Source organism: Agelaius phoeniceus, chromosome 8 (assembly GCF_051311805.1).
Source record: "Agelaius phoeniceus isolate bAgePho1 chromosome 8, bAgePho1.hap1, whole genome shotgun sequence".
Lineage (NCBI taxonomy): Eukaryota > Metazoa > Chordata > Aves > Passeriformes > Icteridae > Agelaius > Agelaius phoeniceus.
Window position 1 is genome coordinate 15,626,394 of NC_135272.1, and position 23,775 is coordinate 15,650,168.

General features: G+C 39.2%; 2 protein-coding genes across 2 annotated transcripts in view; both read left to right on the plus strand.

Moving 5' to 3' along the window:
• The window catches only part of LOC143694633 (uncharacterized), a 175,470-nt gene extending 156,243 nt beyond the window's left edge, over positions 1 to 19,227 (plus strand). Inside the window, exons 10-18 of the mRNA XM_077182075.1 lie at positions 3,510 to 3,575; positions 4,374 to 4,427; positions 5,372 to 5,444; positions 7,548 to 7,640; positions 10,026 to 10,130; positions 12,513 to 12,614; positions 15,709 to 15,808; positions 15,892 to 16,194; positions 18,231 to 19,227. The gene's annotated coding sequence lies outside the window, so the exon portion shown is untranslated. The remainder of the gene's footprint in view (positions 1 to 3,509; positions 3,576 to 4,373; positions 4,428 to 5,371; positions 5,445 to 7,547; positions 7,641 to 10,025; positions 10,131 to 12,512; positions 12,615 to 15,708; positions 15,809 to 15,891; positions 16,195 to 18,230) is intronic.
• Positions 19,228 to 19,985: 758 nt separating this feature from the next.
• LOC129123797 (beta-1,3-galactosyltransferase 2-like) lies at positions 19,986 to 22,700 on the plus strand. Its single transcript, XM_054638408.2, has one exon. It carries the CDS (start codon positions 20,272 to 20,274, stop codon positions 21,388 to 21,390), a length of 1,119 nt encoding a protein of 372 aa, XP_054494383.1. The 5' UTR covers positions 19,986 to 20,271; the 3' UTR covers positions 21,391 to 22,700.
• The last annotated feature ends 1,075 nt before the right edge of the window (positions 22,701 to 23,775 follow it).

Here is a 23,775-nt window from a genome sequence, read left to right on the forward strand (position 1 = left end):
GATTAGGTTCCTAATAACTTCTAATTAATACTTTCCCCATGCTGCTCTACATAGGAAATCTGTTTCTTACTCCTTTCCAATGCCCAGCAATTATTATATTCAGTCCCAACTGTGACACAACACTGCTGGTGTCTGTGGGGCCACCCCAAATTTATTATTTTGAAGATGTGCAATATAAGTGCAAAATACAACTCTAGAAAAAATGAATTGATAAATTGGTGTTAGATGTACAAAGTATTTAAAATATTCGTTTTAATGACAGAATAATTTTTAGCAGATTTTTGTTGGAGAGTATTAAAGGTTATTATGAATGAGTCACGCTGCAAAATCTGTAGAGATAAAGCTCATGCTGTCGTTCATAATCATTGCAAGTTGAGTTTAAAGAAATGCATTTTTTACATTGGCAAAGCCTCTATTATTTATCAATAGTAATGTTGTTTATTGTACAATTATAATCATAATTTTGTGTGGATTTTACAGCTAAAAGTAGGCAACTGGAATAGCAAATTTATTTTTCAAGATTTAAGGAAGAGATAGTTATATCTGAGTATAAAATAGGCTTTTCCCTAAAATTATTCTGTGTGAGTGCAAGAGTTCCCTTATTAACAGGCAAATCTATGATTTCATCTACTCTTTTTCTGATGAATCTTTTATTCTAAAATCCATTATATATGTAGGTAGTGGAGGACTGAGATGTAATGATAGATCATTTTACTGAGGTCCAAGCAGCAATGACATGCAAAAGCCTTCTAAGCACAAACTGTGGCTTTGGACAAAAAAAAAGGTAAGTAGACTTAATAAATTTGAAAGTGTGAGCTGTGAAAAAGTGGCATTCATAAAATGTGAATGGAGAAGGACATGGAAGAGGAATTTGTAGCCTAGGGGAGAGATTTTACAGAAATTTCTTCCTACAGTTCAGGCTTTAGGAGAATATAGTGCATGATACAAGAAGCTGGTAAGTTTGATGGCTTTGTGATATTTTTTAATAAATGTTACAAAATGGCACCACTAGAATTCAGAGTTATAGTGAGGCAGTGGTTACCCTTTTTTTGCATTATTTACAGGATGCATTAACTCACCAAAACGCTAAAATTTCTCTATGGAATTACCAAGTGACCTACTACTGAGATGTTTCTCCATGTGCTGAAAATACTTTTGAATTTTTTTTAATATTTATTTTAGAACTGACTTCTCAGTTCTTACCTAAAAGCAGCATGACTTGGAGAGTTCAGAGACCCCCAGTGCTCACACCAGCATTAACATTTATAGCTCATTGGGGCTACAAATGGCAAACTGCTCAAATGCTTCCTTTGCTCTTGCAAAATTATCAGTATTATAGCAGTGCTCCTAAGGGTGTGTGTGCCAGCAGTGTCACAATTCACACCATTCCAGCAGCAAGTGGTGTGTTCCTTGCATGGCAGTAATGAACAGATGGCAGACTCTGCAACAAAGTGCTGACTTCAGACTTTGATCAAACAACTCATTTCACCACTTGTCAATTGTTGGGATTTTTTGAATCGTGATCAAGATGCTTTAGGAGCTGAGTGAAGTCATTTAAACCTGAGGCTAAGGCAAGTGTGAATTACTTTCTTATTCTATGTTCTGTATTGGCACTTTTTTCTGAAAGTGAGGGATTAATCTATTGGAAGTCATGATTGGAGTAGGAAGGAGCTGTGAACCCAGGCAGGAAAATCTCTCTTTTTATATGTGTATGCAGCAAGTCCATGGCTCAAACCACAGCTCTCACATGAGCTCACGCTGAAGGGATTGTCCAGGACAAGTTCTGAGTGTATTGGAGACCTCTCTTCTATCCCAACAATATAATTTATGTTTTCTCAACCCAGGAGTATTAAAGCACAAGTTGTGGGTTTAAGAGCATTTGAACAAAATGAAAACTGTCCTATAGCAGTGACTTGACATTCACTTTTTCCAACGTCACCAATCTCTCTGAAATTTTATGTCATTGCAACAAACGTGTCTCCTTTACGTTGGATCTCCTCTCTGCCTGTTCTGGGGTTAGTAATGCTTCATTTTGGAGGAAGTTGTCCATTGTCTCTTGTGCTGCCTATAGTAAAGTTTCCATCCCTGCAACTTCCCAGAGGATGGCTGGTTCTTCCTGCTTTTATTCCAAATGCAGCACACAGAAAAGCTGGGACTATTCTTGCCTTTGTGGCGCTGTCACTGCAGTTATTTTAAATCTGCACTGCCCTGACTTACTTTATCAAGTACCTACATACAATATGCTTATTTTTATTTCTCCTTCTTCTACTCATAGTGATTTGTTGGCTAAGTATTAATTGTTTAGCTTTAGGTTTTTAGTTCTAGTGCTTCTGGTTATTGTAGCTTTATGTTAATGCAGCTTTAGATGGAGCTGTTTTAGTGGTGAGAAGTGGTTTCATGTCTGTCCTATTAGGAAATCTAAAGAGCTTGACATTCTGTGTCCAATTCCATTTTCTAGGCAGTATAAACTAAACTGGTGCACTCTCCTCGGCTCTTGAAGTCTGGGGATTAAAAATCTGTGTAATTTTACTGGGATCCACATGCCTAGGCTCATGGGAAGAACAGATATTCTCTCTAGAGGAGGATTCTTCCTCAAATTTCATGACAGATAAGTTACAATAACACCTTCAAATGTCAAAACATCTATTGAAGTTATGACAGAAGTCAAGTTTCTTCAAAGTGATTCTGAATCTTTTTTAAATATCAGGAAAATCCATTTTTCTCTTACAGCGTTTTGGGACTGGTTCATTAAATGCCAATGTGTATCCATTAAGAGGATCTACCAGAAATGCTGTTGTGGGAATATTCACAAAATCTACTTCCTAGGCAAAAATCCTAATGGTGGGAATGCCTTTAGGTTTGACTAGACTGGTCACTATAAACAAATTCAGTTCCAAATAATGATGAAAATTTTCACATTTTCAGTTAAAGCCGTTTATCATTCGTTGCTGAAGTAAGTCATTAGCCAAATCAAATCCCAAACATCAGGTTAGAAAAAAAAATATATTTCTGAGTCTGACTCACAGACAGAAAATCTGTGACCTTTGAAATCTTCCATTACTTCCTAGAACCCGAATTTTCACCTCCAAATTTCTTTACTGAGCTTACTAAAGAACTTAGAGCAATCCCTCAGCTAAAGGTCATGGTGTTGTGTGGTGTTACCTGGGGTTTTATTATTTCCTCATAAACTATGACATTTATAAAATGTCAGCAGCTGAAGAAATCAGAACTATATGAACATGGGGGAAGAGTAAAAAAAAAAACAACTTGTTTACTTTGGCAATTCCATCAGTAGTGGTTCAGAGTTATGAATGTAATCAAAACAAATAATATTGTTTACAGATATTATTAATTACTGTCCTGGCTTGCCAGACGTTCATGTTGGTACACTTAGGAATAAAAATTAATTCAAATCATACTTTATTTAATAGAGTGCTTGTGCCATTTGCAGTCACCACAGAAAGCTCTCCCCTGCCAGAACTAACAGTACATTCCCCTTTCTGATCCAGCCAGAGGTGATCCACACCCAGGAGACTCATCAGGAGAAAAGTAGATCATTCTCATATTCTGTTCAGGTAATGCAGAGATTATTTGGGGTAAGAGAGTGACAGTCCCAGTGACAGATGCAATGCTGGAGCTGGCAGGAGGCAGTGTGTGAGATGATCAAACAGGGACGGAGAGGGGCAGTGAGAGCAGCCCTGGCTGCAGCAGGGAGCTGCTTTCTGTCCTTCCTGCTGCTCTCCTCACCCTGCTGGCCCTGCAGCTTGATTGCCCATTGACCCTCCATCCCAAATGCCAATTTGTGTTTCTGTCAGGTGAAACAAAACCCTCTGCTTGCTAATCCCTATGCACAGGCATGAGGTGATCACACACTGTGATACCAGTGAGGCACTGAGTGCTCGAGACCAAATCCACCAGTGTACAGCAATGGAAATCCTCTGTCTTCAGTTGGATTTATTTATTGTTTGCTTGTTTTGATTTACAGCAAGATTGGGATCAGCTCAGGTGACCAGCCTGTAACTGGTTTTCCTACTTCAACCTGGTTAATTTACACTAATGCTTGATTGAGCATCCTCTAACCACTGATAAATACCTACTGAAATGAGGGGTATAGAGAAAAAAAAAATCTCTGTATTTTTATAATCCATGTTTAGTCCCTGCAAGGAGTCAGGGAAAGGAACAGCAGCTTTACATCCATACTCCTTAATTCTGGATTTTAGATAGATGCACTGTCTGCATGCCCAGAGCAAGGCAGGAGGATAAAAGGCTTTGGTTAGAAGCAGGCAGAGACCTGGGCACAGCTGAGGGGAAGCTCCTAAAAGGAAGATTTACATCTCCTTGAAACTATTGATTTTGGTGTTTTTCTGTTGCAGTTACAAGGGAAATGTGGCAGCCCCCTGTGAGAGCAGGCACACACCTTCCCTCAGGTGAGCTTCCAGCCAGGCAGGAGGAGAAACAACCCTGGGGTACCTGATTGAAATCTTGGCAAGGGATTTGTAATCTGATGGAGAATCAAGAGTTTCTAGTGGCCTTACCAGAGGCAGAAGCTGATTGGGAATTAGGAGACAGAGTGGATAAAAAAGTGGAAAGGGGGCAAAAAAGGGAGCTGATAGTAGGGATGGGGAAGTAAACTGAAAAGTAGAGAAGTGAAAATAGGGGGGTCACAGGTATCCTACAGGGAAATGGGGCAGCTTCCTGCTAATGATTCAGCTGACAGAGATGGAAGTCAAACCAGCCCCCAGGATTAGGCTGGCTGGAGCATCTGGAGTCATGTTGGCACAGGGGCTCTTGGTGGACTGGGGGATCTCTAGCCAGGTGAAAACCTAGCTCAATATCTAGCCAAAAATCCCAAAGACTTGTGATGCATTTTCAAACAAAGATTTTGTTTCATACATAGGATTCTTTTGTCACCTACAAAGTAATAACTAATTACTATTACAAGTAATAACTAATAATAACTAGAAAAAATCCAACCTTAGGCTTATCCTTCTGTAAGGTTCTTGATGACTGGTTTTTTACTTGAATTACAAAGAATTTTTCTGATCACATATGTTTATTGTGCAAAATATATGTGCAGCTTCATTCTGCTCTCCCCCTCCCCCCACAAAATTATCATATTGATAAACAAAGCTCCCCTTTAACTTTTCTATTTTCAGTTAAGATCAGACCTGTGCCTTGCACCCAGCAATTTACTGATGCTTCAGTTATATTAATGCAAATTAACATCTCAGTGGACATTCTGGTTTATTTCTCGGTATCGCTATGTTACATGGAATTAAAGTGTTATTTGACATTAAATAAAAGGTGGAAAATATATTTTAACATTTTAGAGTGTTTATGTTTATAACTAACTGCAGACTTTCTGTTACAGTACAAATAATAAGCATTAATTATGTGATCACAATGGAAGAAAATGCTGACCATAACAAGAGGAAGGAGCATGAGTAAGTAATCAGTGAAGACAGGGCTAGGAAGGGATGGGATCTATTTCAGAAAATATCACAAATACATTTGTTCACATCCAGACTTGTTATCTTGTCTCCTCTTATTGTCAGTGGTGAGAAACATGGCAGAGATTTACTCTTTCTTCTGAAACTGGGATCTAAACTGCTCTTTGTCTTTTTAAAATATATTTGTTCATTACTTTGTTGTGTTTTGATTCTTTTTTTTTTAGGAAGTGAGATTCTGATCTCATTATCAGTGTAAAATCCTTGGAGTTAGAGTTGCACAAGTAAGGAAATGCACTGAGTATTGGCTTTGAACAATTGGGTTGATTATAGGGTTATGCTCTCTCTGCTGTAATGTCATTGTAATGAGGTACTGAGACAAACATGGATTTTGTTAAGATACTGATGAGTGTGGAGTAGTTTTGCACCTTTTCCCAAATAAATCTTGCTTTTTTCTTGTTTAATGCAGTGTGCTGACTGGTGGTTTTGCCCAGTCTCCCATGGGTTCTGCTAAGTGCACTAGTTCTTTTGTTCATTCCAGCATTCTCACTTGTTATCCTTGCACTGGTCAGGCAACCTCCCCTGCAGAGGAAGCAGGTCCTGTAGAGATAATGTGGCTTTGAAAGGAGAGTTGATTGTCAGCCATTTCTTTACACAGGTAGATGTGTATGGGTGAGGAAGTAGCTCGTAATTTTCAATACAACAGCAAGGTTCAGAAGTGTTAGGAATAGACAAAGTATGATCATGAAACATGATGGAAATATTTCAGTATTTGTTGCTAATATCTATGATCACACTCAGCCCTTTTTATTAATCTGGTTGCTCTATTCTTGAATTTGGAGTTTACAGATCCTCTTTACTTAGGGCCCCATGTAACCTATAGGATCAGTGCTGATTTTGTGTTGTGTAATTGATGGCATTCATCATACAGTGCTGGTTTTGCTCTCTGCTTCAGAACTTTTAAAACTGGAAAATAATATATTATTCAGCAATTCATGATACTTTGAAGAGACCATTTATATCACCAGGTTTAAAGATTCATGACTTGATTCTATAAATCACACTAAAAAGATTGGTTCACCAAGTCAGCCCTTGTCAAATGTTCTTTGAACTGAGAATAAAGGGTTAGAAAAATAAAGCCTTCATGGCCTCACAAAGAAAAAAATGAATTAATATCAGTTCTGTGCTTCCAGCTGTACTGTCCCTTCATACCTGGGAAGCTGTACAGCTGCCTCTGTCAGCACTTTTCCATCTGGGTCCCATTCTTGCTCCTACTGCTTCACCTGTGAGCTGAATACTCATGAGCACAGTGTTACAGCACTACTCTGCTGCAAATGCAGAAACTTTTTCAAATCTGTTTGTCCAGCTTCTTAAAAATATTCAAATATCTATTAGCTTTTTTCAAACTTTGTCAATTTTCACTGAAATAATTCACTCTTTCTTTGATTCATCTGGATGCTGCTGGAATTTTCTAAGATAGAGAAAATCATTCTAGATAAATGCAATGTCAGAGTGACCAAGAAATGACCAAAAAAAAATTAGATTGAAGTCAAAAGTTCTGGAGCATAGACTATGTTGTGGGCACAGCCCTTTTCTCAAGACAAGAAACACATCCTATAAAGTAAGAATAATATGAAAGTCATTAAAATAACATAGTCCCATGGAAAAAGAATCAAATACCATTTGACTGAATCTAAAAGAGCGTGCAGCTAAGAAGATGAAGCAGAGTTTGTATAAGATAAATCTCCATAGAGGTAGAAGATGTAGCTAAGATGCAGCTTCATAATGAAAGTGGGACTTTGGAAAGGGAAGTAACAGTAGGCAGCCAGCTGAACTCTTTCCCTCAGACTCACTTTCTCCCACAACATCAAAAGCTGGGTATGATTAAAGAAAATGACAGCTGAAGTTTGGCTTTCAACAATGTGCAAAAACAGGACATGTATGAAGTTTTCTAAATTAATTCCTACGGTGTTGTTTGAAACCTTTTACACAGCCCTGGACTACCCTCTGCCCTCTACAAAGATAAATTGGGAATATTTTTTTATGATTTCCATTAATGAAAGACACAACCCCTCATACACCTGTTTGCCTCTCTTCCAGGATGGCACTTGAATCACGCTGTCTGCCTTGCAGCTACAAAATACTGCTAGCACAGGCTCAGGAGAGATGCAGAGGAGATCAGCCCAGGTCAAGGTAGTCAGGGACTTGAATTCTCTTTCTCTCCCCTCTCCTGCCTCATCACTCCTTGTGGCTTACCCCAAACCTGTGTTTTGTTCTTTGGGCAGAGCCTATGTGGCAACAGCCTTGGATATAAAACACTGTTTTCAGCCTCCTTTTGGCTCCTTCATCAATTATTAATTATTATATTATTCATATTATGTTGATGCTGTTACAGCAGTCATTGATATTATTATATAAGTTATTTCAAACATGTATTTTTTCTTTTCCAAACTTGAGCACTAGAGACAAATCCAGTGCTTCTTTGAAGACAGAGGAGTCCCTCTTGTCATCATTCCTTATCTGTAACCCCCCTGCTGACCCCCAGCACACTTAAGCCTGTACAGAACAAATAACAGCAAAATGCTGACCACTGTCCCCACAGCAAGGGAAAAATACACAGCAGCAGCAAAACCTCAAACTCAGCCACCTACTGTGAATCCAAGTGAAACTGTTTTGGAACATATGATCCCTCTGTCCTTAGGTGTTCAGAGAGGGATGCCTTTGATATATAGCACTGATAAGAGGCTTATTCCATTAAGCTACAGTGATTCTCACTTTCATGCATCATTTGACAGAGAAAATGAGAATTTGCAGAAATAATAGCTAATGTAAAGTATATCATGTTGCAGTGCAGTTAGACAGGTAGGAAATAAAGTTTATGTATTATTTCATAGAATGGTTTGCACATTTTATTGTATGTGCACAGAAGACATCCTTTAGGGTTGTTTTTTGTTCCATACCAAATTTAAAGCTACTAAGAACATTGGGTTTGGATCAGGATGTATCCTCTTAAGAGGGGGTAGGGTTTCAGTTTCACATAAATATTCTTACACAAGTCATAAAGGTTAAATTAAAATTGGATGATGAAAAGGAAAGCTGGAAACAGTAGCATGAGGAAAATAAAATGGTAGTAGACTTAAATAACAGCTTCACATAGTTCCACAGCCTACCTTACATCTTCTGACACACACATGCACCACCCTAAAGCTGAAGTAATGCTTCTGTGACATTTTTTTAGGGCTATTTCAAAAGCTTCTCAAACTAGTTCTCCCCCTGCTAGCTGAAGTTCACACTGAAGAGGGATTTCTTCTCCACGCCTTTCTATTTATGGGAAGATGGCATTGTAAATATCCAGAAAAGTGCATTTTAATTAATTCCTTTGATTCCCAAGAACAGACTGGAAATGGTTAAATAATCTGTTGCACAATGAGTTGTGAAAGTCACTTGCAGTGGCAAAATGCATCATAGCCTATTAGAATTTCCAAGATTTTTGGACACATCATAAGCCCTAAGGTGGTAGATATTTTATTCCTGCTGCCCTTTAGTGCATCCATAACTTAATGGCCCTTGTGAGCAATAATGTGAATTGTCTAGCAGAAGAACCATTTACTATTATTTACAAAACTATTTCTACAAGGAAATAAAGTGACTGTGGCAGCTTCTGTAAGGAAGGAAATCATAAGCACTGTTTTCAATTGTGGTATTTGCATAGTTGTGCATAAGAAATTAGGGGGGTGGTGTTGGGAATTTGATTATTTCCCACACTTCAGGAACAAGATATGAAAGAAAGGAGGGACAAAAGCTGCATTCCAACACACCATGGTCTTAAAGGAAAGAAATTTAGTTTTTCATGAACACACCTCAAGTATTTTCACTAATGCTGAGAGTTTCCTATACTCAGAAATGTTTCAACTGCACTAATAAACAATCAAAACCTTTTACATTTATTAGAAAATTGATGGTTTTCCCCTCTTCAGCCCTTAAACAGAAGATTTAAAGGAGGAAAAAAAATAGGAGTGTGTGTATATTGGTTCAAGTGAAGCAGTATCCTGGGATGTTTGAAACCCAGGTTCGTTTCACTGGTCAGTGTGGTTTGAAGGGAAAAGTTCTTTTCTAAGCCCATGGAGATAACCACAAAACAGGTGAATTAAGGGACTCTGCTCCATGCCAGGCAAAGTGAACAGCCAGCTTGTAAAAGGGACATGCATTTGCCATCAAAATTTAGTTAGAAGCTTCCAACTGATTGTTACTTTTGCCATAGATAAAACAATAGAATAATTTATTACTTCCATAAGATTTTCTTTACTTCAATCCTAACCATGAAGAATAAGCAAGTTTATATTAAAATATTGTCAGATTTTCCAAAGGTCTTGCTCCTTTGTTTGTGATGACCTGATTATCTCTAAATTCAGCACACATTAGTATTGTTACAGCTCTCAATGCTCTGTTCCCCTTCCTAGTCCCTCATTCTGTTGTATTTCAGTCACGCAAAGGCTGAAAATACCTCATTGCTTTCACGGTAAGGAATAAATCTGCAAGTGGTCACAGAGTTCTAGAGTTTCAACCTTTGCTTTTTAGGTTACTTGATCCTCTGAGGATAGCAGGGAGCTGCTGCTCTTTCTTCCTTTGGAAACTTTTGATTATGAGAGAAATACCCAACAAAGTGCTAATTCTGAGAGCTGGGTAAGTCTGTGCAGCATCACTAATTTTGCTTTCCACTGCTTTCTTTGCTGAGTGTAGCTTCCCTTTTTCTGCTACTTCCATGTCATGACAAATAACTCCTACATTTCAAAACTATGGTTCTCATTATATGTGACAGTGATCTGCAGTACAAAACTGATTTATAGACCATGTAAACAAAATATAGGAGCTCAGGGTGTGGTAGAAAATGGAAGAACATTAGAACTCAGGGAAAAAAAATATGCATGTCTAAATACTTCTTTCTGTACTTGCCTTGAGGCAATTTTAAACTACATTTATTTTCAGCTACTACATTATTTGGTATACCAGAAACCACTAAGAGAAATAGGGAGAGCATAACTGAAGAATAATGCAAGTCATCAAAATAGTCATAGGTTTTTACCACTTTGTATATACTAATTTTAGAACATTGCAGACATCATTGCTTTCCTAGGCCAGCCATATGCATCAAATATGCTGTAATCAATTTTTCATAATTTCCAATTCTGTTGCTCACATAACTTCCTAGTAGCCATCATAATCTTGTCTTTAAAACATAGCAGAAACATCCAGAACTGTGAGGAAAATGTGTTCTGAGTCTTTGACAAGGAAGTAACAGTTTAACTTCATGTTTGAAAGCTAAATATTTTTAATGGCTGATCTGATCTTTTTTTACAGCGTTTGAGAAAGCTGTAGATTAAACCCTCTCCATTGTTCACAAATGATGTGAACTAACTGTGCTTGTATAAACAAGTTCACACAACTCCTGTGATGTGAATTGCAACCCAGTCAAGAGAACCCCATAAAACTGTGCTAGGAACCTACTCCACTGTAAATACCATGACATAAGGAAAAGGGTATCTTATTCTTAATTTCAGAATCCAGTCTGAGAGGTGATCAAAGAACTGAAAATTATCTCCTGATGTTAAGTATAATGGTCTCCTTAATGACCAGGAAAGAACACTTTCTTCAAGCTTTGTAGAAGAGATTTTGACAGTTGAGTTTTCAAACTCAGAAACTCTGTCCACAGGAAGTGAAGTTTCTTTTGAACCAAAAATACATATGAAATAATTTCAATGCAATCAGCTCAGTCATCACAACCCATTGTTTAATATAGAAGACACGTGCATTTTCTCTTGGCACAGTTTATGCATAAATTCATTCTGAACTGATGAAGTTTATTGGTAAATACTCCAAATTTACTTTCTTCCTTTGCTTTTTAAAGTAGTCAAAAGTATGTACTGTAAAGACTGCATGATACATTCTAAGAATTTGTAGCCACAAGGCTACTGTTTTAAAGACTGCTGACATAAAAGTAATGTTTGTTTAGGTACCAGACTAAAATGAGATTTAAATACCTTTTTTCTACAGGAATATTAAGAAACTCTTTTATTTTGTTACAGTGGAGTATTTTCAGAGGAATCTGTTGTAGGAAATAATGACTTGGCTGTCATGGACAATAAGAAGTCAAACTCAGGCGCTGTAAACCAGACATTGTTCCAATAAACCTGAGCTGGTACTTGCAGCTGGTTTTATGGAGACTGATAACATGGATTTTATGACTACTCTGTAATGTGAGCTGGGTATTGGCCAGTGATAAAGGGAATATCCCCGTGGTCCATCACTATTATCAGTGATGTTACAGCACCATCTACAGGCCCAGCCAAGACTGAGGCAAGATAAAGGGATACCAGTTACCCCCACAGAATAATTATTAGCTCCTCTTTGAACTGATACATACAAATACTCTAAACTAGTTATGTGTAACAAAAGTACAGCCTGTAGAGCATCTCATCCCAGTGAAAACTCTTCTGCCTTCTGTAGAAGAGTTACTGTGTAACCTGAACATTTGTGTGAGTGCCAGAAAAGTGAGTCCTGTTTATACTCATCCTTCACTCCTGTATGATTCATATGATCATCTCAGTGCATGCTTATTTTTAGCCTAATGGGGGATTTAAGACATGATACAAAACCTTATTTCCCCTTGTAATGCAAAGTCATAATATGAGAAAAATATTCCTTCCCAGAATTTCTTTTAAAAAATCAGCTCAGAAGGTATTTTGGGTTTAAGAATAGTTGTAAGAAGTTCCTGTTTTGAATTATCTTTTGCATACCAAAATTTTCCCCTTTTATGGCCCGTTTTGCTGAAACCTGTCCAAATGAGACAGTGCAATTGCCTGCCAGTGGCAAATATATGACAACTTGCTAAATATCTCCTAAATTAATCCTTCTTGACTGTCAGGACTGAGAGTAAATCCCTGGGGGTCCAGCAGAAAGGTGAAGTATTTGTCAGGAAGAATATAGTTTAGATATTCTCACTCAGGGAAGTAAAAGTGATTTTAAATTTTATTTAGCCCTGCTCTTTGCATTTTCTCATTATTTTAGGAATGAAATGTGATGATGTAATTTTGAAACAGTTATGTCAGAAGACCAGACACCTTTGCATCTGTATTTGCAGATGTCTTTGGCCAAGTTAGATGATGAGAGGTAAGTGGATCACTATGCTGGTATTTCTTTGGAATTGTCTAAAAATGAGGATTTAATCTGTGTGAAATTCATGACATATTTTCCTCAGTAAGATATAATTCTTTACATTTTTTTCATTACAAGCCCTGAATGTAGATGATTTCCCCCCTCATTTATGGCATCTTATCTTTAAGGGTTTAGAAAAGAAGCACAAACCTAAAAATACAGATGGTGAAAGCTGTGCCTGGATCAGGTAGCTCTCAACAACTCTGGGAGCTCCAGTGGTCAGCATCACCTTGTGTGTCCTTGTGTAGCTTTAGGTAGTGAAATTATTTACCAAATACAGCAGCACATGGACTGGAATGGAGATGTACACAGTCACAACTGAAAGTCTCAGCTAATCTCCAATCTATCCTCACAGCACCCAAAAATCCACTGGTGCCTGTGTTTCTCAGGGTCTCTGTGTAGGGTCTCTGCCCATGCTCACAGCAGCAACTGTGTGGCAAAGGCTGCCAGCTTCTCCCCAGCTCCCCTAAACTCACCTCTGAGTCAGAACAAATGAGATGACAGTTTGATGTCATCTGGAGATCTGAGGAGCATTCATTGCTCATGCCTGTGTAAGAGTGACATTAAAATACGTGGCAGCACCCACAGGAGATGAAGGCAGCGCTCCATCCAGGAGAGGAGAGGGCTGATTCAGTGCCTTTCCCAGCCAAGGGGGTTCTGCTTTTCCTGGTCCTGTGTTCTGGCATCCTGTGGTGAGTCCATGCACTGAAGAACATGGGACACACATGGTCCCACTGGTGCAGGAACGTTCCCAGCCCCTGCAGGGAATGAGCCCCTTGAATCTGCCCCCGTGCAGATGAACAGAAACACTCAGGATTCCCATGTGCACATCCCCCTGTGCAGACAAAGCTAGGAGCTCGTGTTCTAGAAAATACTGAGCTTTATAAATGTCATTTTTAGCTGAATTAAATTACAGAAGTTCATGATTAACCAAGAGATGAGGCAAGAAAAACTTCAGCATCCTGCAGCTTTTATAGGGCTCCACATAAGGCATTAGGAGACACTAATCCTGCAGATGAGTTGTTTATGAACTAGCCACACATAAACATCCATAATTAAATTTATGTTAATTTTTGTTGTAACTGATCTAAGTAACTCCTTTTTGTCAGAACTTTTAATTATAAAATATAAATTAGCTAAACATCTCTGATACAAATAGCTATTCTAATTTATTCCAATTCCAGTAAAAACCGAGCCAAGTACTAAAGTTAATAAAGAAAAGTGGTGCAGTTCTTGTTCTTGTGCCCATGATAAATTTCGTTAAGAATCCAGACACAGCTGCAGCAAACAAATATTGAATCTCATATTTCCAACCTTTGTCTAAGCTACCTTTTCTTTGTTTGTGTTAAAATATGAACTCTCTCCTTGCTGATTCCAGATCTCAAACTGATTTTTTCACACTGACCTATGTACATGCTAATAACAGTTATTATAGTAAAGATAAACGAGATAGGAAATTTCTGTAGTATAATTAGATTATTCTGTGCACTATGCTCCCAAGGACATAGTTATATTTGTATTAAATAACTACTATCAATAGCTATAGATAGTTTATCATTCACATGGATACTGAGCGATCAGGTCAGTTCACAGGATAGAGGGTGGAGCTTTCTTCTAGCTCTTTAAAGCTGGAACAGCAAATTGTGTAGTGAATTACTTCTGTTACTCAATTACTTTCCACAACTATGTGGCCCAAAGCCTGCTAGTTACCTGTCTTTATTTCTGCAGTAAATAGCTGTTCTGAGTATGTTTTTATGGCCCTGAAATAGAAGTATAGAAAAATGTAGATATGGGATGATAACTGAGGAAAAGTGTGACCAGTAGCTAATTACTCACTGCAATGAGAATAGCTGCACAGTTGGCAGTGCATAAAGCTGGATTCAGTGATACTCATTTAGTCAAAGAACACAAGGAGGAAATACACATGCTGTGTTGACCTTGGGTAATAAAATCAGGCTTCACGTGCAACTGAGAACCAAGAAAGAAAAAGTGTTGTCTTGCCAAACACGTGAAAATTTGCTACCCAAGAACCCAGGAGGGCTAAGGCACTGCCATCAACATCAGGATGTTCTTTCTGGTAGAGACTGTGGGACACTGGCAGTTTGCCACAGACTCCTCTCCTTGTCCATCTCCTTGAGAAAAGCTGGTGCCACTGACTCAGGAGGGGCATTGAGGAAGGTGAATGTGACAAGAGAGAAAAGAGGGAGGTACCAGGGACTGCATGCAGAACTATTTTCCTTTCTTCACTCCCCCCTTTGCTGATAACAAACCAATAGCTATTTTCTGATAGGACACTTCTTAGACTAACAGGAAATTCTTGGCTTCCTGCAGACAGAGTGCTCCCCTTCTGTCCCATGACAAGCTTTATTGCACTTCACTTCCATGAAAGCAGAGAGGGATTTGTGCTGTTTATAGCTGATTAATTATATGGCAGCCATATTTCTGTATGTACTTTAAGAAAAAAAATTATATAGTAGATAACAGGGACAAGCAAATTCTAGGATAGCTGTTGCTGTTCGCTTCTCTTTGGAGACTATTTTTAAATCCAACATGCACTTATGCAAAGAAAAAAAGAACCTAAAATTCTTCTTCAATTTTTCACTTTTTTTTTTTTTTTTTTAAAAAAGTATTAATATTCCAATGGGGGAAAAAAGGTGCTATTCCTCTACAGAATTAGCATTTTGATGAGATTGCCTCAGTCTATGCATAATTTAAATCAGAAAAGGACATATACAAAGATTTTACACTACACTAGCAGAAAAATACTTTATAAATTTCTTAAATTAATTCCATATGCTCCTTAAATATGTGCAATTGTTATTAATATACTTCTTCAGTGCTTTATGCAAAGTGCTTGATTCTCTTCACAGTCAATTAAGCCCTCTGCTGTTCAAATTGCTGTAATCATTGTAACATGCAGTGGTTTTAAGGATCACAGACCATGTCTTTTACTCATAAAAATCTTATTTTAAATTTTGAAAAACTGAGTGTAGGTCTTTCCAACAATACACATCAAGATAATTTTATATCCTCACTCTCTTGTCTCCAGCACAGAACCATGTCACACCTCAGCAGCACATGTTTAGATGAGTTTCTACGTGTAACCACAAAAGGGTTGCCTGGGTTCTCTGGGAAGCCAAATGGTGCAGGTAAGAGGGAGCACAAGCAGCTCTCTGCTCCTTGTGTGGTTTCAAGACAGCTTTTTTCCACCCATAACCCAATAACAAAACAGTACAGACAGAAACTGCAACATCTCTGCTTCTCTTTGGAACCACCGAGATCAAGTGTCACTGCGATGCCCAACCTCATCCTCCAAATACTGAGGCACAGGGGATTGAAATTGAACAGAGGATTCAAAAAAGAACGGTGGACGAGTTACAGGTTCATCTCACAGACCTCCTGGGAGCCCTGCAGGAGGTGGGGCCAGGACTTTGCACAGCTTGCTCTTCCCTAAGGAACAGTGACTCTGTGCTGAGCCAAAGGGCTGCGGGACACTGGCAGAGCTCCTCTCCAGGAGACACTGCCTTCAGTCCAGGTGGGTGCATCTCCTGCTCCTCCCCACTATTCCCCATCTCCTGCTCCTCCCCACTGCCCATCTCCTGCTCTTCCCCACTGCCCTTCTCCTGCTCTTCCCCCACTATTCCCCATCTCCTGTTCTTCCCCACTGCCCTTCTCCTGCTCCTCCCCACTACTGCCCATCTCCTGCTCCTCCCCACTGCCCATCTCCTGCTCTTCCCCACTATTCCCCATCTCCTGCTCCTCCCCACTGCCCATCTCCTGCTCTTCCCCCACTACTCCCTATCTCCTGCTCCTCCCCACTGCCCATCTCCTGCTCTTCCCCCACTACTCCCCATCTCCTGCTCCTCCCCACTGCCCATCTCCTGCTCTTCCCCACTATTCCCCATCTCCTGCTCCTCCCCACTGCCCATCTCCTGCTCTTCCCCCACTACTCCCCATCTCCTGCTCCCTCCCCACTGCCCTTCTCCTGCTCTTCCCCCACTACTCCCCATCTCCTGCTCCCTCCCCACTGCCCATCTCCTGCTCTTCCCCCACTACTCCCCATCTCCTGCTCCCTCCCCACTGCCCTTCTCCTGCTCTTCCCCCACTACTCCCCATCTCCTGCTCCCTCCCCACTGCCCTTCTCCTGCTCTTCCCCCACTATTCCCCATCTCCTGCTCCTCCCCACTACTCCCCATCTCCTGCTCTTCCCCACTCCCCAGCTTAGTCTTTTTTGGACATTTCACCTAAAAGCTGGCTTAACTAAGCCAAGGCCAAGTAGCCGAGATGCTGTGATCTGTTTGCCAACTGGCAGTCTGGGATTAAATCAGCCCTACCTCGTGCTTTCTGCAGCCTTCAAACACACCTAGCATTTCCTCAAAAGATTACTTAGAAATTTGCCATTTGTGGGAGCACCTTCAATGGCCTGCACTTCAACTCCTTACTTCAAGAATTTGGGAAAATATCAAAGCATTGCTACGATGTGAGGGGTTGGTTTTGTTAGTTTTATATCTTCCCAAAATCTGTGATGGGATAGGGTAGAATTAGAAAATTGTGAGGTAGATTTTCACTCAAGAGCTCTCAAATCTGTCTTTTCTAATAAATAAGGCAAAGATAACATAAACAGGAGTGTCAAGAAAACAGTACCATATTAATTTTACCTTTTTTCCCTATGCCTTTCCTGTTTTCTCTACTCCTTTTCAGTCATCTTCTTCCTTTTTATTATTTTAATAAGGCCTAATTATGGGGAGGGGGGGAGTTTAGCACATGTGAAGTAATTTTAAAATCTGAATGTAGTTAAATGCGTGTGCATCTGAATAATCAGTGTATCCCAAGGCAACCTAATGTGCACTGCATTTTGCTACACAATTGGTTTTAGAAAATAATTTTCATAATTACAATTGTTTCAGTTTAATGGTATGGGTAATTATTGTGGGCAAGCATTTATTTCTAAAAGTATTTTTCTTTTTTCTGTAAAAAATTTAATAGAAAAGGAGTATTGTATTTTGAGAGCTTCTTGGCATTTTAAAAAGTCATAACCAAGATAAAGTATAACTATTTTTGAAGACGTAGATTCTCTTTAGCAGCATGAATTTTCTACTAATCTTGTAATAACTCAATCAAATTCAAACAATAAATATTCTAGCTGCCTCTTAGAAAAGTCTTCTCTGAAGTTTCTGTTCTTTGCACAGTGGAACTAGGATTTCATCTAATGGAATTGCACTGTCAACATAAACAAAAGTCAAACACCTTGACAAAATATTTTTAGCTTCTTCAAGAAAACTGCAGTACAGAAGTACACTTAGAACATTGAATATTACTTTCTGCTCTTTTATTTCACGTGCTGAAATTCTTATATTTCAAATAACAGTAAAGCAGTTAATTGGAACAGAAATGCCTCTCTACTTCTGATGTCTTAGTGACCGTGTTCTTTCTTACATTACTTTGTTTTTTGGATCCTGGATGTTTAATATATTATGATGCCAAAACATACTGTTTCTAAGCAGCTAAAAACATAAGAAGAAAGATTGCTAGAGCTAAGCTATTACTTGCTGTGTTCTTAATGTTTTACAGGTGTGTGGTGCGTGTGAGCTGCATTAAACTACTGACCAGTTGATCACAGTTTATTCAGCACACACATTTATTTGTGCCTTCTTTCTCTCAACCTCCAGCAGCTGGACGTTCCTTGCAGGTATTGTGGCCCTTGGAGAGCTCTCACTGGAGCAGAATTGTTTGAACAGGAGGAAAAATAGGGAGGGACCTTAATCCCCAACCCCATTCTGCTGCTGAAGGAGCAGGAAAAGAAGTTGAGTTGGGCCCAGGAAAAGATGGGGAGGAGCTATTGGGTTTTATTTTTGTTTCTGTTTCTCACTATCCAAATGTATTTTAAATAGCAGTACATTTAAATTCATTTTGGCTGGCTTTGTTCTGCCCTAGATGGTGTCCAGTAAGTGATCTTCCTGCCCTTTACCCTGACCCATGAACTCTTCCATCCTATTTTCTCCCCTTGTCCTCCTGAGGGTAAGTGGGGTGAGCATTGGGGTGAGTGTTTGGATGCTGGCCAAAGGTTATCCACATTATTTACATTATCCACCACATTATTTACATTTCTATTAAACAAGATCTATTTTACTCAGATTAAATTATAGCTGAGCATAAATTGATTTTTTACTTTGCATTTCTATTGCATATTCTAAAATTATTAAATCCAATCTCTTTTTATAGGCTGTCTCTTCATTGCTACAAGTGACAGAGTGTTTTATCAAATAGAAAGATGAATGTCCTGCTGCATTTTCCTTCGTGTTAATACACAATTCCTCTGGAAAAGACTTCAAACAGAAAGTCAAGGACCTTTGAGCTTGTCCTCAGATTCTCCATGGGTACAGAGGTAGGATTTCTGATTATTTCAGTCCTCCTAAATCTGTCGTTTCCTTGTGGACCAGCAACAAACTACTAAAGAATCTACCAAAATCTATGGTTGTATGACTGGGATGAATCTACAGTTTCAAAGATGATGGTAAGAAGTGTTTAATTTTGCTGATTGACTGTGAGCTACACATTGCATCTGTTAAAAAGAGTTTTGGTACAAAAAAAATCTGAAAAAAAACTGATTTACTATACTTTTGCATGTCCCTTTCTAATACATGTAGAGACCAGAAAAGCACTTGAACACAGTTAACTTGCCCTTCTCTCCAGGTGGCATTCTTGGGTGTAAGCAGTTCATGGTGTGAGGGATACATGTGATTTTATTCTTCTCCCTGTGAACTGTGGAGCATCTCCAAGGCTTAGATAATTTTTTGTATTGTTTCACTGAAGGAAGCCAAAATTTGAAACTGGCTATTATGGAAATCACAAAGAGCTACCCAAAGCTACAGTATGTGCATAGAGCCAGTATTTACGCTTTATACCTGTCTGCAGTCTGGGAGGATCCCTCATCTGAAGAAGCCATTTGAAATGTATGGATCTAGATTAAGACAGTTTTTTCAGGCATTCTCTACAGAGATAGTTGCTGGCAAGGGGCACTTAATCTCAAAGTCTGTCTGCATTAATGTTTTATAGAGCCCAGACAATCACTTTCAGCCATGCATTAAAGTTTTGATTTATCATAATAGCCTCCAATGCAGTGAATCCATAATCAATCATAATATTTCATTAACTCTGGATGATTCAATTACGTGATAACTTTTTGTAAAGCCTACAGGAAGTTAAAATGTCTTTATATTTTACATTTATTTCAATATTTAAATATAGATCTGAATAATTTCTGTTCGATCTGATGAAATTATTACTTTTAATAGTGTATTTATTTAGTTTCATTTATTTCTTACTGTTTCTATCATACTGTATTTCTCTTAGGAAGAAAAGCCTGAAAATTTAATACAGAATTTTTTTTTTTTTGTCTTTGATAAAAATTTTTGCATTTTATTCTAAAGTGAAATAATAGGATTCTTTTAATCATAACAAACTGAAAGGAATCCTGAAGAATCAGAAGCCTGAAGGCAGGCTTTATCTTTGTGTCACAGAGGAAAACAATTAGCTGCTACTCTGACAAAATATCTGCACTTCTTGTGCATTCAGTCACAGCTACCAACATTGTAGTAGAATCTTCTCTCCCATGGAATGCACCAAGAGAAGTCTTTTCCTGGTTTTCACCATCTCTTTTACAATATATTTGATTTCCTATTTTTATACTTCTCACCTTGCTGCTCGACCTAAAAGTAATGATCTTCACATGGAAAGTGAAAAGAGTTTACTTAGAAAATTATCGACACATTTCAAACAAATCTCAGGGAAACAAAACGGAGAACTACCACCTGAAAATGAGAAATCTGGGAATAAAGCCACACCCACACCTGAAAATGAGAAATCTGGGAATAAAGCCACATCCACTCGAACACAGCTATTTGCATTCATTATTAATGAAGAAGAGAAGTGTAAAGCTAGAACACCTTTCTTGGTATTGCTGATATCAACAACAGCAACCGAGCTGCAGCACAGAAATGCCATCCGGAAGAGCTGGGGCAGCGAAGCCGCGGTTCCCGGCGCGGATGTCGTTCGGCTGTTCATGCTGGGCAGAGACGCCAAGGGTGACAACGGGGACGTTCTGCTGAGAGAAAGTGAGCAGTATCACGACATCATCCAGCAGGACTTCCTGGACACTTACAACAACTTAACTCTTAAAACTCTGATGGGCATGAGCTGGGTGGCCACCTACTGCAGTGGCACGAGGTTTGCAATGAAGACAGACAGTGACGTTTTTGTCAACACAATGCACCTGATTGAAAAGCTCCTCAGGCCTCTCCCACCTCTAACACAGAATTATTTCACAGGCCATTTAATGACAGGGCACAGCCCTATTCGGAATAAAGCCAGTAAATGGTACATATCAGAAGAAGAATTCCCAGAAAACAGATACCACCCTTTCTGTTCGGGAACTGGCTACGTCTTTTCTGGAGACCTGGCTGCAAAAATTGTAGATGCTTCTTTAACGATTAAACTTATACATTTGGAAGATGTTTACGTAGGGTTTTGTCTTAATGCAAAGGGCATAGAAATAGCACCACCTCCTTATTCACTGTTTAACATACACAAGGTCCCATTTTCTCCTTGTGTGTACAATAAACTAATTACATCTCATTACATTGAGCCACATGAGCACATAATCTATTGGGAAACACTGCAAGAGAAGAAACACACGTGTCAGGAAAGAAAGATCCATCCTGGAGCATCCTAGGAACTTGCTTTGACAATGGGCAAAGCAGCAGATTTTTTCTCAGTAGCAACAGAACATCTGTGTAATGATAACTTTCAAGGTCCACGGACATCCTGAATCAGGTGCCTAGGTTTGTATTAGGTTGAATTCAAAGGATTTTTCCTCCATAAAGAAGCCTTTCTCTGTTGAGTGAATTCCAATTTACCTTATTTAGTTTTGGATGAAGCATCAATTAATTTTTAAAGCCAGCAAGAGACTATATCAACCCTACTGAAGAAAAAGCAAAGATGATGCAATAAAGCTCATTCTTTCATTAAAAATGAATAAGTTAATGTGTTAATTTCATACTGCTCGGATGTAATTTGCTTATGTACCATTAAATGTACTCATGTGGCATTCCAGTGTGACCAAAGAAGAGAGCATACAAGATATCCTGTGCTGGGGAATTAGTGCCAGAAATGTGGGCAGAAACTGCTTCTTCAGAAAATCTGACATTAGCATTTCCCAGATCTCAGTGCCCAGAGAGGCTACTACTCTCTGTGGTTACATATACATAGAAAATCTCACACACAAGATACCACTTATTTGTTATCATGGAGATGTAATAAAAAGAGGAAAATTAAATGCAGATTGTCCTGTCAGTGGTATATTAAATTACATTTTAAGGCATTCGGCTGTGTATGAAATATCCTCATAGTTAAGTAAAAAATAAGATGGTGCTTACTAACCTCAGAAGATAAAAGTTTCAGTCCAAATCTCTATCAGATGCACGTGGAAATCAAAATGTCAATCACATGAACACCAAACACTTCAGCTGGAAGTGAGAAAGTGAGTATACATTATATGCATCCCCAGTGACGTTTTGTAAATGTACATGATGGTGTTTCATGAAGAAGCCCCTGAATCCTGCAGTGCAATCTTTGTGTGCTCTGTGCAGCTCCATTCCACGCAGGACTGACAGACAGTGGGAACCTGTGGTGCAACCACTGAACACAATGCATTTCTCCCTTACAGGAATTTGGTCTTAGACCTTTTTATTAAGAAATATTATTACTCAGCTAATACCTACACAGGACAATTTTTCTATCTCAAATGGGCATCTATTCATCTGGACTTTCAAGACCTTTTTGTGTTTACCTTGGGGAAGATACAGCTAGCAAGGACAACTCTCCCTCAGGGCTTTCCTGGCCCTGAGGTCTCCCAGTATTTGCTAAAATTTTAAAAGTTTTACAGGAAGTTATGTTTTAAAAATGAGTCTTTTTGGACATAATATGTTGATTACTTGACAGAAGCCATGACATCTTGTGATGCCTAGACAGGCTGAACCTGGAACAGAGACTAGACAGAACTAAAGGAATAAAGTAGTTATTTATTAAAAGGCCTCAATGAATACACCTTGGGCAGCACAAGAGCCTGCCCAGGGCTACACCCAAGATGGACCCAAAATGGTCACTAAAATGGACAACTGGCCTCTCACTTTTATAAGTCTTGGTTCATTTGCCTATTGGGGTTAATTGTCCAATTACAGCTTCAGGTTATGAAGTTCCATCCTCCTTGTTGCTCTCTTCAGTTCTCCATTGTTTATACTTTTGGGCCTGAAAATTGTAATGGTTGTCCTTGATCTCAAGCTGGAATAGGATTGTTTTGTCTACCTACCTTGTGAAGAGAACTTACTGACACTTCATATGAAGCTCAGAGCTACACCCCTAGGCAGCACAGAATCTGAAAAACATGAAAGCTAAAACTTAAGGCATCACTTGTATAGCTGACAACGTTATCTTACATTAAACAATGCAATGAGCTCAGCTCTGCAGTCTGTTCCCTTTACCTGGGTGGAGAGCACCATGTCATGCATGGTTGTGCAGTAACAACCCATAAAGGTGAGCAAAACCAAACAAACTCAACCCTCACATGTTCTCCTATTGCCTGGATGGCAATAAAGTTCTCCAGGTCATTCAGTAATTCCTGAAGATGGGGCCCAGCAGAAAAGGACTTGGAGATGCTGGCTGAGAGCAGCTGACCAAGAGCCATCTGTGCCAAGGATGCCAAGGGCATCCTGGCTTTTATCAGGGATAGTGTGGCCAGCAGGACCAGGGAAGGGATTGTACCTCTGTACCCAGCACTGGTGAGGCCTTACCTCAAATCCTGTGTCCAGCTCTGAGCCCCCCAGTCCAGGGAAGACTTTGAGATGCTGCAGTGAGTCCAGAGAAGGACAACCAAGCCTGGAAGGGCCTGGAGCACAGGTCTGATGAGGAGCCTGGAGGAAAGGAGGCTCAGGGGAGACTTTATCCTGTTCTACAACTGCCTGAAAGGAGGTTATAGAGAGGTGGTTGGTTTCTTCTGCCAGGCAACCAGAGATAGGAGGAGAGGAAATGGCCTCAAACTGCACCAGGGGAGATTCAGGTT